General features: G+C 50.9%; 1 protein-coding gene across 1 annotated transcript in view; it reads left to right on the forward strand.

The window, feature by feature from the left end:
- ABCD4 (ATP binding cassette subfamily D member 4) overlaps positions 1–18,008 on the forward strand; it is a 221,057-nt gene that overhangs the window by 21,480 nt on the left and 181,569 nt on the right. Inside the window, exon 2 of the mRNA XM_069208499.1 lies at positions 295–413. Within this exon, the coding sequence (XP_069064600.1) occupies positions 295–413 (119 nt within the window). The remainder of the gene's footprint in view (positions 1–294; positions 414–18,008) is intronic.

Consider the following 18,008-nt stretch of genomic DNA (forward strand, 5'->3'; position numbering starts at 1 on the left):
CTACTCCCCGCTACTCAATTCTACAACACTCTACTCCTCCTACTCCACTGTATGACATTCCAACAAATCCACTCTACAGCACTGTACTACCCCACTCCACACCACTAACTTTTAGCCATGGTGAACAGCAGCCACACTGGTGTACAACATGGCAAAACACCTTGCCAAAGTCAGCAGCTCTTGTTTAGGTCTTTAGCTTTGTCAATGCTTGTTATGGGGATGCGTTTGCTTGCAGATTTACCTGTTTTTGTGCTCTGTGCCTTATCTGCTGGCTTGGTTTTCTTTCATCCACAGGCCTCGGCTGGACCTGCAGTTTTTACAGCGACTTCTCAGGATACTACGTGTTCTCTTTCCTCATTGGCTGTCCCGGAACACTCTCATGTTTGGAACTCTGTTATTTGTGGCCCTTTTGGGTGAGTTTTATATCCCACAGGTGCAGTCTGTGCTTCTGTGAGACCTTTTGAGTACAGCCTTTAACCAAAGTCACATTAAGTGAAGCTTGTGTCTGAAATGCACAGGCAGTGTCTCCCAATGTGCAGTTTCAGTTCTCAATACCTCAACAGGACCACTGATTGCAGAATCTACTTAATCTTTCACCCTGCAAGACTTTTGAGAACAGTTTGAGCCCCTTTCATCTCTGCCAAACACAGCCTTCTGGATAGTTTCCTGCTGTACCTTCCTGGAAAAGACCTTGCAATATACACCATGTACCATGTTAGTACTACTATTGATTTGCTGCCGATGGCTCCCTAATGATTCCCATGTACCTGATACGCTCCTTTCAATGTTTTTTGATAAAGATATTTTATTGATTTTGCAGGAGGAAAAAAAAAAAGGTTAAGGAAACATACACTCATTAACAGAGCGCCAACATGGCGCCTAACAGTAGTCGGTCTCAAGTCCCGGATCCCAGGCACCGCAATACAAATAAGAGTCACACATCGCCTAAGTGGTTGCTGCAGCTTCCCACTTCCCCCATATCCTATCATATTTATTTGGACATCCTCTGGCCTCGTATACCAGTTTTTCCCGGAGTGCACACCAGTCCATCCCTCGTCTCCATTTAGTGAGTGCTGGGGCACATCTGGCTTTCCAGTCCGCCATTATGTCCTTTTTGGCTACCAGGCATGCCATCCCAAGGAATGCTCGATCAGGTCTTCTCAGCCCAGTGTCTCCCATGATCCCCAGTAGGAGGGGCAGTGGTTCCCTTTCTATGTTTTCCTGTAGGACTCCTGAGATCTCTTGTAAAATCGCTCCCCAGTAGGCCATTATAATTGGACATGTCCATACCATGTGAAAAAAATCTGCTGTGGGGTTCATGCATCGCGGGCACTCCGCAGTGGATTGGAGGCCTGCCCGGTGTAGTTTGGTTGGTGTGAGGTAGGCTGTGTGGAGGTAAAAGGTCTGTATTAACCGGAAGCGGGTGGCCATTGTCAGGGTACGGGGGACCATCAGTGCTTCGCTCCAGTCCATCTCATCCATAGGGACCACCCATCCCTCCCATCTCTGGCGGGGCCCCTCTAGGGGGCAAGCAGTATTGGCGATCAGAGCACGGTATATCTGGGAGACACCTCCCCTGCCCAGGCTCCCCATCAATACCTTCGCCTCCATGGGGCTATGTTCGGGTATGTTGTCCCCAGCTTGTACGTGTACTAGTAGGGCGTGGCGGAGCTGGAGATATCTATGAAATTGCGTCTTGTTTAAGGAAAAGAGTTTTTGGAGGTCCTCAAATGATCGCATGTGTGACCCTTCCCATACATCACCCAGGGTAGAGATACCTATGTTATCCCAATTCTGAAAGCCCTCCAGGTTCGCCACCTCCGTTAGGTGCCTCCCGTGCCATAGTGGGGCCTGCTGGGTAAGGCGCCCCCACCACCCCGACAGTCTCTGGGCCACCCGCCAACCCAGTAAAGTCACTTTAGTCACGTCTGGGATGTCCCGAGATATCGGGCCCCCGTACAGGATATCAAAGATCCGCGGGTAGCTCAGTGACCGGAGCTCCAATCGATACGCCGGGTCTGACCACCCGCCCCCCACCCAGTCATTGATCACGAGCAAGTGCATTGCGTGGAGATAATAATGGGTGTTGGACATGCCCAGTCCCCCGTCGTAAACGTCTCTTTGACAGGTTTTGAGCGCGAGTCGTGGACGGGTGTCCACATAAATTGACGCGCCAGTGAATCCATCTCACCAAACCATTTCTTGGGGATGGGGTGTGGGAAATTTTGCAGTAAATATAGGAGTCTGGGGAGGATCATCATTTTGTACAGTGCTATTCTGCCAAGCAGGTTTAAGGGGAGAGCCCTCCAGCGCTGTAGGTCAGTTTTGATTCTTCTAGTTAGTGGTGTGATGTTGAGCTCCCATGTCAGCTCGGGTAGTAGTGAGATATATATTCCCAGATATTTAAAGCTGTTCCTTCGCACTGGGATGTTTTGCTGCCAGTCTATACAGTCCCGGGAACGATGTAGGGGGACCAGTAGGGATTTATTAGGGTTTAGGATCAGTCCCGAGGCTTCCGCGAAGAGGTTCAGAATTTGTAAGACACAGGGACCGCTTCTGGCCGGGTTGGAAATGTACAGTAGGACATCATCCGTGTCTATGGCTACCCGGTCCTCTGGGCAGTTGGGCCAGGACCAACCCTCGATCAGGGGATCATTTCGCAGCAGTATCGCCAGGGGTTCTATTATTAGTGCAAAGAGCAGCGGGGATAGTGGGCATCCCTGTCGGGTGCCACGGCCAATTGAGAATGAGTCGGAGACCACTCCGTTCACTTGTACCCGGGCCGTCGTACTAGAATAAAGGAGCTTTACCAGTCTTCGGAATTTAGGCCCGAGTCCATTTTTAAGTAACACCTGATCCAGAAAGGACCAATCTACCGTGTCGAAAGCTTTTTCGAAGTCAAGTAGGAGTAGCGCCAGGGGGGGGTGTGACAAGGTCGTACGATGTGCCAAAGCTAGGTGTAAACGCCTGATGCAGTGTCGGGTACTGCGGGTAGGCATAAAGCCGCACTGGTCGGGGTGTATCAGGGTAGGTATCACCTCCTTTAGTCTAGAGGCAAGGATCGAAGACAGCACTTTGATCTCCGTATTTAGAAGTGAGATGGGCCGGTATGCCGAGCAGTGTCGTGATGGCGGTTGAGTCTTGGGGATCACCACAATTGTGGCTTGGTCAATCTCAGTAGGGAAGCTGCCCTGTTTTTCGGCTTCTTCGTACATACTGAGCAAGTGGGGACCCAGAATGTCACCTCACCTGTTATACAGCTCCGCAGGGAATCCGTCTGGCCCGGGGGTCTTGCCCAGCGCCAAGCTGGTGATCGCGCTTATGACCTCCGCGAGGTCAATAGGTTCGTCTAGTCTATTCCATATCGCCAGGGGAACACTGGGAAGAGTAATGTCGTTTAAAAGGGGGGATTCTTTCTCGGCAGTGGGTCGGGAGTGTTCTGCGTATAAGCGCATGTAATAGGAAGCGAATCTTTGCGCAATTTCTATAGGAGTTTTGGAAAGGGAACCCGAATCCTCCTTGATCTCAGGTATGATCCTGTTGGCCAGAGGGCGGGTGGCCAGCCAGTGTAGCAGTTTCCCGTTTTTGTCCCCCCAGCCATATATTCGTGCTGCTGAGGCCCTCCAAATATGTTTTGCTGAATCCATTGCTATGTGTTTAATTTCTTCTCTGATCTTAGTAAGCTGTCTCAGAACAGAGGCCGATGCTGAGGTCGTCTGCTGACGCTCTAGGATTAGTGCCTTGGTCTCCAACTCGGACAGCTGAGAGTCCCTGGCACGCTCGCGTGAGCGGAGGAGATACTTGGCTTGTCCTCTAAGAGTGGCCTTGCAGGCGGCCCATAGTGTGCCCGGGGATTGGACCGAACCCAGATTCAGCTCGAAATATTGGGTAAGGTGGTTCCTAATTTCTTGGGTGTAGTCATTGTCCTGTAGGTACCATGCGTTCAGGCGCCACATCGGGCGTCTGGTGGGGTCTGTGCCACCCAGCCAGACGCGCACTGGCGCGTGGTCTGAGACTCCGCTGGGCAGCAGCTCCGCACCCGTGACGCTATTAATGTCGAGAGCAGGCATGAATATGAGGTCAATTCTGGACTGTGTTGAGTGGGCAGCCGAGGTGTGCGTGTACCGGCGCTCCCTGGGATGCCAGGTTCTCCATACCTCGCACAGGCCAAGGCTCTCTGCCCAGCTGCTAAGACTCGAAGCTCGGGCGGATCTACTAACAGTGATTTTGCCGGATATGTCCAAGCTGGGGCTGAGGACGGCGTTGAAGTCCCCTCCCAGCAGGGTGGTACCCTGGGGGAGACCCGCTGCCACGCGGCGAAGCGAGAGTAAGAATGCGTCTAGTCCCGTCGGGGTCCATACACACATACAAGGTTTATCGGTGACCCATGAAGGGTCCCCATAACTACTACAAATCTGCCCTGGGGGTCGGATTGTGTGGCTGTAACCACCATGGGTAGTGAGCGGTGGAGCAAAATGGCCACCCCCCTGGATCCTCTGGAGAAACCTGCATGATAAACCCTGTCGTATCCTCGTGCAAGCATGGGGCATTTAGTCCCAAGGAGATGGGTTTCTTGTAATAGGACCACTGAGGGGGAGTATCTGCAGAGGGTATTGAATACTGCGGATCTCTTGATCTTATCTAGTAGGCCATTTACGTTCCATGAGATAATGTGGGTCAATGGGGGCAGGGCGTGGACTGTGTGGGTGTTATGTGGTTTTGATTGCCTGATTGTGGACTCCGGGATGACCGTCTCAAACGTAACATTGGAATATTTAAATAGTAAAGAAGATAAAGAAAACAAGTAAACATTCTACTATCTAAACCCGATTTAAACTCTTTGCCCCCCAACCACCCCCCTCCCCATACTCCCTCCCTGGAAGCATCTGTCGCCCTACTTTTCAACCAAAACTTAACAGCCAGAAGGACTGTCGTTGGGGTGGAGTGATGGACCCCTCCATATAGTCGGATCAATTGCAATTTAGCAGGTCTGGATCAAAATTTACATGATGTGTGCTGAGGGGCAATAACGCCACCCGTGGTATCTCCCCCGGAGTCTGTGGTGTGCACCCGGGTCCCAATTCTGTCGAATGCGTCCCAGTGGGAGCCCACTGGTTCAAGTTACCCAAGCACCGGGGACTGGCTCAAGCGGTTGTCGTCCGCAGCTTGCGTTGTGTCTCGGGGCGCTGAGGGCCCGGCGGGGGCCTCCTCAGTCTGCGTATCGGGGTCTCGAGCTGCCTCGTCGTTGGGGGGGATGCATGAGTCTCTCTGCCTTCCTCTACGGGATCTGGTGCGCCTTCGGCTCCTCTGGGGTCCCTCCACGGGGTGGCCCTCGCAAGGGCCCCCCCCAGTTGGTTTCAGGGGCCCCCTCCGGGCCCCGACGCCCTCCTCTGTTAGCCAATCCCACGCACTCTCAGGAGATTCGAAGAAGTAAGCTTTCCCAGCCACGAGTACTTTAAGTCTTGCGGGGGAAGAGGAGCATATATGATAGCTGCATTGCTTTGAGCTTTTGCTTCACGTGCTCGTATGATCGGCGGCGGGTCGGGACTTCACGGGTGTAGTCTGGGAAAATTAAGATCTTGTGGTTCTCCCATTGGAGATCCTCAGTGCGTCTGGCTTCTTTAAGGATATTGTCTCGGTCTTTGAAATTAAAGAAGCGTGCAATCATCGGGCGTTTAGGGCCACCCGGAGGGGGGTGTGGGGCAAGGGCCCTGTGGGCGCGCTCTACTGCAAACCAAGCCGAGAGGGTTTGATCTGGCATCCAGGTCTTGATCCACTGCTCCAGAAATTCGTAGGCCCTATCTTCTTCCACGCCCTTGGGGAATCCGATAAAGCGCAAGTTGTTATGCCTTGAACGATTTTCGGCATCCTCTGCGCGGCGGTGCAGCTCGCTGGTTTGAGTTTGTAGCTGTGCCACCTTGGTTTTAAGATCGGATAGCTCATCTTCAGTCTGGGAGACGCGGGCTTCCACTTCAGTGATACGACTCACCGCATTTCTGAGGTCTTGTCGAATGAGACCCATGTCCTCTCGTACTTCTCCGATTTTGGTCTCTACGGCTACTTGCGATGATTGGATTGCATGAAGGATGGCATTCACTCCGTCCATAGCGGGACCTCCGCCAGCCGCGTCTCCTCCCCCCCGGGGACCTGCCGGTGTAGTGAACTGGTCGATCTTTTGCTGAGAGGCCGGGGGTTGTTTGTTTGCCTTGTCTTTCCCCATCTTAATGCGGGGGACGGGGGTCAGTTGTATAGTTCCTTAGGATGTTCCGGCACGTGTGTCGGGGCGAAAGGCCGTCGACGGGGCTCCCCTGTGGCAAGTTTTGGTGGGGAGAACCCCGGGGCCCACCCCAGCACGCCCAGGATTTCGTTGGATGGCCACCAGCCCAGGGTCGCCGGGGTCCTGGACCCGGGGGCACGATGTCCCGGCAGTGGATCCGCCGTCGCTCCGGCCCGGGCACCTGGTCCATGTGAGAAGGTAGCCTCTTTCTAGCCTTGTTACCCCCACTTTTGGCCTGTTTGTGAGTGTATGTCAGGGTGTTTGTCACTGTTTTCACTGTCTCACTGGGATCCTGATAGCCAGGCCTCAGTGCTCATAGTGAAAACACCATGATTTCAGTATGGTTGTTATGTGTCACTGGGATCCTGCTAGTCAGGACCCCAGTGCTCATAGGTTTGTGGCCTATATGTATGTGTCACTGGGACCCTGTCACACAGGGCCCCAGTGCTCATAGGTGTGCATGTATATGTTCCCTGTGTGGTGCCTAACTGTCTCACTGAGGCTCTGCTAACCAGAACCTCAGTGGTTATGCTCTCTCATTACTTTTAAATTGTCACTAACAGGCTAGTGACCATTTTTACCAATTTACATTGGCTTACTGGAACACCCTTATAATTCCCTAGTATATGGTACTGAGGTACCCAGGGTATTGGGGTTCCAGGAGACCCCTATGGGCTGCAGCATTTCTTTTGCCACCCATAGGGGGCTCTGACTATTCTTACACAGGCCTGCCACTGCAGCCTGAGTGAAATAACGTCCACGGTATTTCACAGCCATTTTACACTGCACTTAAGTAACTTATAAGTCACCTATATGTCTAACCTTTACCTGGTAAAGGTTAGGTGCAAAGTTACTTAGTGTGAGGGCACCCTGGCACTAGCCAAGGTGCCCCCACATTGTTCAGAGCCAATTCCCTGAACTTTGTGAGTGCGGGGACACCATTACACGCGTGCACTACATATAGGTCACTACCTATATGTAGCTTCACCATGGTAACTCCGAATATGGCCATGTAACATGTCTATGATCATGGAATTGCCCCCTCTATACCATCCTGGCATAGTTGGCACAATCCCATGATCCCAGTGGTCTGTAGCACAGACCCTGGTACTGCCAAACTGCCCTTCCTGGGGTTTCACTGCAGCTGCTGCTGCTGCCAACCCCTCAGACAGGCAGCTGCCCTCCTGGGGTCCAGCCAGGACTGGCCCAGGATGGCAGAACAAAGAACTTCCTCTGAGAGAGGGTGTGACACCCTCTCCCTTTGGAAAATGGTGTGAAGGCAGGGGAGGAGTAGCCTCCCCCAGCCTCTGGAAATGCTTTGTTGGGCACAGATGTGCCCAATTCTGCATAAGCCAGTCTACACCGGTTCAGGGACCCCTTAGCCCCTGCTCTGGCGCGAAACTGGACAAAGGAAAGGGGAGTGACCACTCCCCTGACCTGCACCTCCCCTGGGAGGTGTCCAGAGCTCCTCCAGTGTGCTCCAGACCTCTGCCATCTTGGAAACAGAGGTGCTGCTGGCACACTGGACTGCTCTGAGTGGCCAGTGCCACCAGGTGACGTCAGAGACTCCTGCTGATAGGCTCCTTCAGGTGTTAGTAGCCTTTCCTCTCTCCTAGGTAGCCAAACCCTCTTTTCTGGCTATTTAGGGTCTCTGTCTCTGGGGAAACTTTAGATAACGAATGCATGAGCTCAGCCGAGTTCCTCTGCATCTCCCTCTTCACCTTCTGATAAGGAATCGACCGCTGACCGCGCTGGAAGCCTGCAAACCTGCAACATAGTAGCAAAGACGACTACTGCAACTCTGTAACGCTGATCCTGCCGCCTTCTCGACTGTTTTCCTGCTTGTGCATGCTGTGGGGGTAGTCTGCCTCCTCTCTGCACCAGAAGCTCCGAAGAAATCTCCCGTGGGTCGACGGAATCTTCCCCCTGCAACCGCAGGCACCAAAAAGCTGCATTTCCGGTCCCTTGGGTCTCCTCTCAGCACGACGAGCGAGGTCCCTCGAATCCAGCGACACCGTCCAAGTGACCCCCACAGTCCAGTGACTCTTCAGCCCAAGTTTGGTGGAGGTAAGTCCTTGCCTCACCTCGCTGGGCTGCATTGCTGGGAACCGCGACTTTGCAAGCTACTCCGGCCCCTGTGCACTTCCGGCGGAAATCCTTCGTGCACAGCCAAGCCTGGGTCCACAGCACTCTAACCTGCATTGCACGACTTTCTAAGTTGGTCTCCGGCGACGTGGGACTCCTTTGTGCAACTTCGGCGAGCACCGTTTCACGCATCCTCGTAGTGCCTGTTTCTGGCACTTCTCCGGGTGCTACCTGCTTCAGTGAGGGCTCTTTGTCTTGCTCGACGTCCCCTCTCTCTGCAGGTCCAATTTGCGACCTCCTGGTCCCTCCTGGGCCCCAGCAGCGTCCAAAAACGCCAAACGCACGATTTGCGTGTAGCAAGGCTTGTTGGCGTCCATCCGGCGGGAAAACACTTCTGCACGACTCTCCAAGGCGTGGGGGATCCATCCTCCAAAGGGGAAGTCTCTAGCCCTTGTCGTTCCTGCAGTATTCACAGTTCTTCAGCCTAGTAAGAGCTTCTTTGCACCAACCGCTGGCATTTCTTGGGCATCTGCCCACCTCCGAGCTGCTTGTGACTTTTGGACTTGGTCCCCTTGTTCCACAGGTACCCTCAGACAGGAATCCATTGTTGTTGCATTGCTGATTTGTGTTTTCCTTGCATTCTCCCTCTAACACGACTATTTTGTCCTTAGGGGAACTTTAGTGCACTTTGCACTCACTTTTCAGGGTCTTGGGGAGGGTTATTTTTCTAACTCTCACTATTTTCTAATAGTCCCAGCGACCCTCTACCAGGTCACATAGGTTTGGGGTCCATTCGTGGTTCACATTCCACTTCTGGAGTATATGGTTTGTGTTGCCCCTATCCCTATGTTTCCCCATTGCATCCTATTGTAACTATACATTGTTTGCACTGTTTTCTAAGACTATACTGCATATTTTTGCTATTGTGTATATATATCTTGTGTATATTTCCTATCCTCTCACTGAGGGTACACTCTAAGATACTTTGGCATATTGTCATAAAAATAAAGTACCTTTATTTTTAGTATAACTGTGTATTGTGTTTTCTTATGATATTGTGCATATGACACTAAGTGGTACTGTAGTAGCTTCACACGTCTCCTAGTTCAGCCTAAGCTGCTCTGCTAAGCTACCATTATCTATCAGCCTAAGCTGCTAGACACCCTATACACTAATAAGGGATAACTGGGCCTGGTGCAAGGTGCAAGTACCCCTTGGTACTCACTACAAGCCAGTCCAGCCTCCTACAGTCCACCGTTAATGATGGTGGGTATGCATTGATCGAGTTACAACCGCGCGGACCAATGGGTGGTTCAAAGGATTTTGCTTCTGCCTGTTCGGCTCGTTTCCACCTCAGAGGATTTTGCGGTAGGTCCCACTTATAAAGGGCCCTGAAGGGCGGTCCAGGATTCTGGGTTCCTCTTACTTGGAGCCTATTTCTTCTATCCTCATTTAGGGGTGTTTTACTTCCAGCGCTCGGGCCACTGCGCAGCTGTCACCCATCTAGTTCATCATGTGCTCCGGCACACTGCTCTCCTCACTCAGGGGGGCCAGGTGGCGCTCGCTGCAGGGGACGCTCTTCTTGTGCCTCTCTCACTGTCTGGTGAGTTTCAGGGGTTGCCTCCCATTTCTTTGGGCATTTCGGACCCTGTGTCGCCCCGGATCAAGGCAGCCACGTCAGGGGGCAGGCCGCTCAGCATCAACCTCCTCGAGGCGGTCCGGCCCGACGCCCATTTTAGCATCCAGGCCGCGATGTACGAACGGGCCCGATCCCACCACCGCTCATCTCAACGGGACCCCAGTGGGATGGGGAAACCGCATGGACAGTCGGCGCAGCACCGCTAAGTCGTCAAATCGTGGTAACATCGGGTGGATGACGGAGGGGTCCAGAGCACTCTCAGAGTGCGACCGCCATCTTGACGCCCGAAGCCACGCCCCCTCCTTTCAATGTTTAGCACCCACTCTCACTTCTAAATGTCACAGCTAGTGTTAAGTCTACACACCTGAATAAACTCTCTTCAATATTCAGTCTGTGCTTCTGGCTGTTCAATTTTTCCAATGGAAAAATGAATGGGGGAAAAAGAGTTTTGGGACCCCCTCCCTTTTACGTCCCCATGCACAGGTCACCCCGGAACCTTCCAGACAGCAGCTGACGTGACTGGCAATTTTTTTGTTGGGAAAGATTTGTCAAGCGGCACCAAAAATATAGGCAAATAAAAAACACATTTCATATAGAAACTAGGTCCTAACTATAACTACCAAGTGGCGACCACCACTAGGTAATGTATAGATATTTACTTGAAAAACCAAAGGTTACAGGGACATCATAGCTAGGCTCACATTTTAAATGTACAAAACCATAGAAATGTACCTGTTTGAGTTATCTCAAGTAACTATATCTTGTGCCCTAAGGTAACTATAACTTGTGCCCCCGCCATGCACAGTTTTTTTTTGTCAAAACCTTTACTGCATATATTACATTGATAATATCATTGATGTTACCAAAGATGTCATGAGTGCCAAAATTTGTGGGGTCATTAGCAGTCCATGGTGAGGGTGAGAGTTATAGTTACCTTAGGGCATGAGTTGTAGTTACTTGAGGTAACTATAACAGGTGAATTTTATGGTTTTGTATGTTTAAAACGTGAGCCTGACTACAACGTCCCTGTAACCTTTGTTTTTTCAGTGAATGTCTATAGTTTTTTTAATGTATAGTAATTTTCATTACTATATGTTAATCCAACCACCACCACGCATGGCCTTTGGCTGTGAGCAACGGCATTTGGCTGCAGGGCATGACCTGCGGCCAGTCCCTGCCAGCAAACCCCCAACCCTGGGAGAGAGAGAGAGAGAGAGAGAGAGAGATTGAGAGCAATTTAGGCTTTGATGAATGATCTACTTAGAATGACATTTTTCTTGACAAATTGAAAAGAGTACTGTTTTTGCCAATTAAAAATAGTGACATAACCTTTCAGCTTGTAATTTAAATATTTATAGTTGAAAACAAACTAAAGCAGGAAATGACCAATGACTCGCCTAAACTAGTACCCTTAACCTTTAGTGAGCATGTCTGAGACCTTAACCACCAGGCCAGAGGTGACTCCTTATTGTGCAGTGTCCAGACTTAGCCATGACATTCAACCCACAGAATTTGAGGGGAAAAGGACTTCCATGTTCCATCACCGGGTGTGTTTAACAGTGAAAACACTAGAACCTAAACAAACACAGTGCCAACTGATGCTAGGATTTGAACCTTCAGCCTACTGAGTGACAGCACAAGACCTTGACCATTAGGCCAGAAGTCACTCCGTTCTGCTCTGCATCTAAACATAACTATAACATTATTACCAAACATCTTGCTAGTCTGAATCTTCAAAGTCATTATATGGAGATATCATTGCAATAGCAATCTCTCTCTCTCTCTTCCGCCCACTTTATGGGATATGAGAGAGAGATAGAAAAAGAAAAAACAACTAACCACGGGGGAGCCTGAAGGCCCCTGTGGTCCAAGCCAGCTCCTCACATCCTGCAGGAGCCGGCATTGTTCCCACAAGCAGGGACCTACTTTAAATAGCAGATCCTTGTTTGGGGAAGTAGTGTTCATCTGTTTCCCTGTATATTTGTGTGCAGGGAAACAGATGAACACTTAACTTTCTGCAAGTGAGAGCTGTTTGACTGTGTGAAGCTATGTGAAGTGTTTGCTCTTACTTAGCGGGAGCTGGTGGACAGCCGGCCTTCATTGTATTTGATTGAATCCTTGGGCAGGTGGCAGCTTTGTGGCTGTGGGGAGCCGCACGCCCCCCGCCCCCCGCATTGATGCCCTGGGGAGGTGATGGTCATCGGGGCTGTGGCAGGGGGTGCACAGTCCCCCGCATTATATCCCATCAGAGCACCAGGGAGGTGGGGGTTCCCAGGGCTGCGTGCCCCTGCATTATATTTGATCAAAGCCCCAGGGAGGTGACAGGTTCTGGGGCTCCAGGAGGACCGTGTGGCTCCCTTGCATTCATTATAAATAAGCCCAAGCAAGGTGGCGGTCCCCGGGGCATTAAAATGCCCCAGGAGGGGTGCGTTGTGTGCCCCTCTCCTTTATTTCAAAATGCCCCTGGGACGGGGCTTCATAAAAACGAGGGCAGGAGCCTGCACTTTAAAAAAACATTTGCTGTGAATTTACAACGTTGCTTTTTGCCCTGGAGGGGTCCCTCTGGGAACCCAGCACCAAAGATAAGGGGTCAGTGTGTACCAATCCTGGCCCCTTTTTCTTCAAACCTTTTTTCTGTGACTCGGCTGAAGCTGAGGACCAAGATGGCTATCAGTACTTCCTGGTTTGAAGTGTTGGCAGCCAGTCAGAGCTCTGCAGCTCTGTGCACTAACTTGTCATTTATTCGCGAAGTCGTCGCGACCACAGATATGCACATTTATTTTCTGTTTAATCTCTAAAAAATTACTGAACTGATTCACACCAAATAACCAAAAGCACAATCTGTGGAACAAAATCTAGCGTTCTTCCAAATTTGGTGTAATTCCGTCCAGCAGTTTGGACTGTAATCGTGTTCAAAACTCCTATAGGAATTAACAAGGGAAACGCACGTTTTTGACCCCTCCACCCCTTTTTTCTTGGCCCCCGCTTGACGGATCACCCCAAAACCTACCATGCGCAACAAGAATCACTGGCACACTTTTTGAGGGGAACCTTTTGTGAAGATTCATCAAACGGTGACAAAGATAAAGGCAAGTCAAAAAATGCTTTTTCTATGGAAACATGGGCCTAACTCTGACTGCAATATATTTATGCAATCCCATAATTAGTTGATAAAATGAACAACACTAGTTCATTTATTTGTGGTTTTATGTAACGCGGAGTAGACTTCATGTGTGTTTGAGCGGTTTCCATAGAATAGTTACATATCCACCACTTTAGTATTGTTACATTATGTTTTGCTGAATGCAGATTTCAAGCTGCGAGTTACGTTAAATAAGAACACTTCAGATACCCAAGACTTTAGTTTTGTTACGTTACATTTTGCTGAGAAAGGATTTTAAATTCCTAATTGACATTCAAGCATGAACTCTCTCTGTCATGCAGTTCGTGTCAAGGTTACCAGGTCCAAAAACAATAGAATGTAAGCTCCTTCAACAGAAGGCCTGGAGCTTCAGTTATATGGAAGCTCTTCTCGCTGTGGAGCTGCTGCCAGTCCTGGTAATCCAGTCAGGGGACTAACAGTCACTTCTCACGTCACTGAAGTTCTGATGGATACAACTACCTGAGGATTCCTCACCTAATGAATTCTCCCAATGCGCCAGCATTCGACGGAAATTTTCTTCCCAGCTCTGCACGTCGACGAGGACGTCACAATTGCCCGACTTCCACGTGACGCAGTCTGACGTCATCGAGGCAATAAGAGGTCCTCACCGGCGTGCTGACGTCAGTTCTCTTTTTTCCGTGCCTTCGAGTAACGTTTTATTCTCCTGGCTCTTGGGGAGCTACTGTTTCTCAGAAGAGATACTTTCCAGTTAAAATGTCTCCACCTCGGAAGTCCAGCTTCAAGCCTTGTAGGGAATTCGGGGGTCGTATGTTGGTGACGGACCCAAATAATGACTGTTTATGGTGCTTGAGCTCAGAGCACGATGTGGAAGAGTGTGGTTCCTGTCAACAAATGAATCCAAAGGCGTTGAAAGAGTGTGAAGCCAAGCTCTTTTTTTTGCTAAATCGAAGAAGGAGGAAAAGCATCGGCATCGCAGATCTTCTTCGAAATCTTCGCATAAGAAACAGCGCCGTCATGACTCTCGGCGTCAGCATGATTCCAGATGTTGGTCGGGGAAAGATCAATCTCGTTCGAGGTCTCCATCTGCTTGGCGTCGCTTGACGTGGGAGGTCAGCCCGACAGTGACGCCACAGCCTCAGAGTCTTAAGGGTTCTCCGGCGCTGTCTGTGTTTGAGGTGGACGATCCTCGCCAGAGTCCTGTCTTCTCGCCTACACAGTCAGAGGTGTGGGATCCAGTACCGACATCGCAGTCGGTGCCGATGCTGCAGGGGTATCCTGCCTTCCCTGCTCCCGGAGCAGATCTGGCGGCCTTCTTAAATGCGATATACAGCATCTTTTAGTGCCATGGCTCCTGGCAGTGCACCGGCTGGTCCCTCGGGTCCATTGGCTTTTGGTCTGGGCGTTCCGGCTTCATACAAGCCGACGCCTTTTATGCCCTTCTGCCCGGTAGAAGGGGCTGGTCCGGCGCCGGTGCCTTTGATGTCGCTGAGAAGACCTTCAACGCCGGTGTTTTCAGCTGATCCGGTGGCGCTGTTGACTTCGCCACGACTCCAGTCGACGCCGGCGAAGAGGGCTCGACTTCCCATGGTGCAGATGGATCCGGCGTCAGAAGAATCGGAAGATCAGCGTCAGCCGAGGTCATCTGCGTCGGCCAATTCTTTAGCCGAAGCCGAGGATAGAGGATAGAGGCCAGGTTGCGCTAGAGGAGGAAGGCCCTCAGACTGTTGGAGGAGCATGAATATCAGAGACAGCTCCTAGAGGAAGGCGCGATTGCAGAGCCCCTGGGGGACTTTCAGGGCTTGGACTCTGCCAGCAGTCTCAATACTTTCCCAGAGTGGGACATGGCCTCTCCAGGTGAGTTCACTGAAGAAGCTGCTTCATTTCGCTCAGTGGTGAGAAAGGCAGCAGACTTTTTAGATCTCCCATTACCTGCAGCTGAGGTGAAAAACATTATCCTCACAGAGGTGTTACATCCGGCTTCGGCTGCTGCAGAGCCACTCCTGCCGTTTAATGAGGCTCTCACTGAACCGATTATTGAGGTTTGGAGGAAACCAGTATCTTCAATGGCGGTTAGCAGATCAGTGGAGTTACAGATTGGCCCCTGGGGATCCGGGCTTCCTCTCTAAGCATCCAGCTCCAGAGAGTCTGGTGGTTCAGGCATCCTGCTCCTTGCATTCAGCTCCTGGTTCGTTCCCTGGGGCTCCATCAGACAGGGAGTCGAAAAGGATAGAGCAGTCGGCCAAGAACATCTTTTCATCTTGCAGTGGCCCTGAAGTCGTCTAACGCAACTTGTGTGTTAGGAAGATACATCCATGCCTTGATGGATGATGCTAAGGCTGAGATGCCAGATTTGCCCAAGGACATGCGGGGTCTTTTGGCTGATGCACAAGCGGCAGCGACTCAGGTCATTCAGTCAGAGTTAGATACTGCGGATTCAGTGGTCAGAGCGATGGGGACATCCATTGTAACCAGGAGGCATGCTTGGCTGAGGTCTTCTGGTTTTTTATCTGATGTGCAAACAACTCTTTTAGACTTGCCATTTGATGAAGATAAACTGTTTGGTTCAAAAGCTGACTCTTCCTTAGAGCGCTTCAAAGAGAGTAGTCTCTAGGTTTGCAGGCCTCAACCACAACCCCTTTCAGGTCATTTAGAAGGTTCAGGGGATTTGGTCGAGGCTCTTCCTTTCGGGGAAGACTCCAGTCTGCAGGCCAACAGCCATCTATGCTTCCCTATAGGTCATTTAGAGGGAGGGGTAGAGTTCGAACCAGAGGAGCCACCCAGCAGCACCCTGCCTCTTCCTCTTCCTCCAGGGGGGGGGGTGCAACAGGGAAAGCAGCCTTAGTCCTCCGTCCATTCCTTCCCATACTTCTCCTGTAGGGGGAAGGTTGTTTCTTTTTCTCCGCATGTGGAAGCTGATCACATCGGCTTCCTGTGTCATCAATATTGTGGAGAAAGGTTATGCACTTCCATTTCAGGAGTTTCCTCCTGCCATCCCTCCCTGTCTCTCCTTTAGCACAGAAGACCATCTCCTGTTGTTGCAACAGGAAGTTCAGACCCTATTATCAAAAGGTGCAGTGGAGTTGGTTCCAGAGCAGGAAAGGGGTCAGGTTTGTTATTCGAGATATTTCCTGATCCCCAAGAAGGATGGTTGATTGAGGCCTATCCTGGACCTGAGGGTTTTGAACTGCTTCCTCAAGCAGGAGAAGTTCAAAATGCTGACCCTAGCGCAGGTGCTTTTGGCGTTGAACGAAGAAGATTGGATGGTGTCTGTCGACTTGCAGGATGCTTACTTCCACATCCCTATGCTCAAGTCGCACAGGAAGTATCTCCGGTTTGTGGTGGGGACGCAACACTATCAGTTTGCGGTCCTTCCTTTTGGTCTTACTTCCGCGCCTCAAGTCTTCACGAAGGTGATGGCGGTGGTTGCAGCGCATCTTAGGAGGAAGAGGATAGCGGTATTCCCTTATCTGGACGATTGGTTGATCAAAGCCAGGTCTCCAGAGCTCGTGTTGCGTCGCCTGCAGATGACAACCCAGTTGTTGTTCGATCTGGGCTTTTCGGTAAACGTGCCCAAATCTCACCTGGAGCCCTCTCAACATCTCCTGTTCATAGGGGCTGTACTGGACACAACGTTGAATCTGACCTTTCCTCCGCCTCAGCGCATTCAGGACATCCAGGCATTCATTCCAATGTTTCAAAGTGGAGCGGTTGTTCCAGTCCTCGAGGTCCTGACGGACAACACTACTGCAATGTGGTACATCAATAAGCAGGGTGGAGTAGGGTCGTACCTTCTCTGCAGAGAAGCTCTACAGCTTTGGTCCTGGGCTCAGGACCATCAGATTTGCGTAGTAGCAAACCATCTGGCCGGAGTTCAAAACATACATGTGGACAGTCTCAGTCGGCACTTCTCAGCCGATCACGAGTGGCGTCTCCATCCGGACCTGATCCTGCACATCTTCAGGATGTGGGGATTTCCTCAGGTAGGTCTGTTTGACACTCGGGAGAAAGTGCACTGTCCTCATTCTGCAGCCTCCAGTATCTGGTGCAGGGGGCGTTGGGGGATGCGTTTCAGATGTCCTGGCACAGCCAATTGCTTTACGCGTCCCCCCTCCCATACCCTTGATTCCACGGGTCTTAAGGAAGATTCGCCAAAACCGGGCGCAAGTTATCTTGATAGCTCCGGATTGGCCACGAAGGGTGTGGTACTCGGACCTTCTCCAACTCTCACTGTGCCCTCCGCTCTGTCTCCCTCACAGGGCAGATCTCCGCTCGCAGTCGCAGGGGCAGGTTCTACACCCCCACCTCCAGAGTCTGCATCTGCATACCTGGAGATTGAACGGGTCAATCTGAGTTCCTTTTCTCTCCTGCCAGAGGTGGTGGCATTTTTTTATCGGCCAGACGACACTCCACCAAATCAATTTATGTTGGCAGATGGGCAAAATTTGTGGCTTGGTGTGGAGAGAAGCAAATTGATCCCTTACGTGCCAATTTGTCGGACATTTTATTATTTGCGTTGTCCTTGGCGCTGAGGGGTTGTGCAGTTGCGACTGTTAAGGTCTATTTGTCGGCGCTGTCGGCCTTTCTGAGCCTTCCTGATCAACCCTCTTTGTTTAAATCCCCTATAGTTGTAAGGTTCATGAAAGGTCTTACTAATAAGTTCCTTTCCTCGCCTTTTATTATGCCTCAATGGGATCTGAATTTAGTACTTACATTCTTGATGGGTTCACCGTTTGAGCCTTTACATTCATGCCCCTTGAGGTTTTTAGTGTTAAAAACTGTGTTTCTTGTAGCCATCACATCAGCTAGGTGAGTGAGTGAACTTCAAGCGCTTAGCATTAAACCCCCTTTCACTTCCTTCCATGCGGACAAAGTGGTGCTGAGGA

Source organism: Pleurodeles waltl, chromosome 9 (assembly GCF_031143425.1).
Source record: "Pleurodeles waltl isolate 20211129_DDA chromosome 9, aPleWal1.hap1.20221129, whole genome shotgun sequence".
NCBI classification, from domain to species: Eukaryota; Metazoa; Chordata; class Amphibia; order Caudata; family Salamandridae; genus Pleurodeles; species Pleurodeles waltl.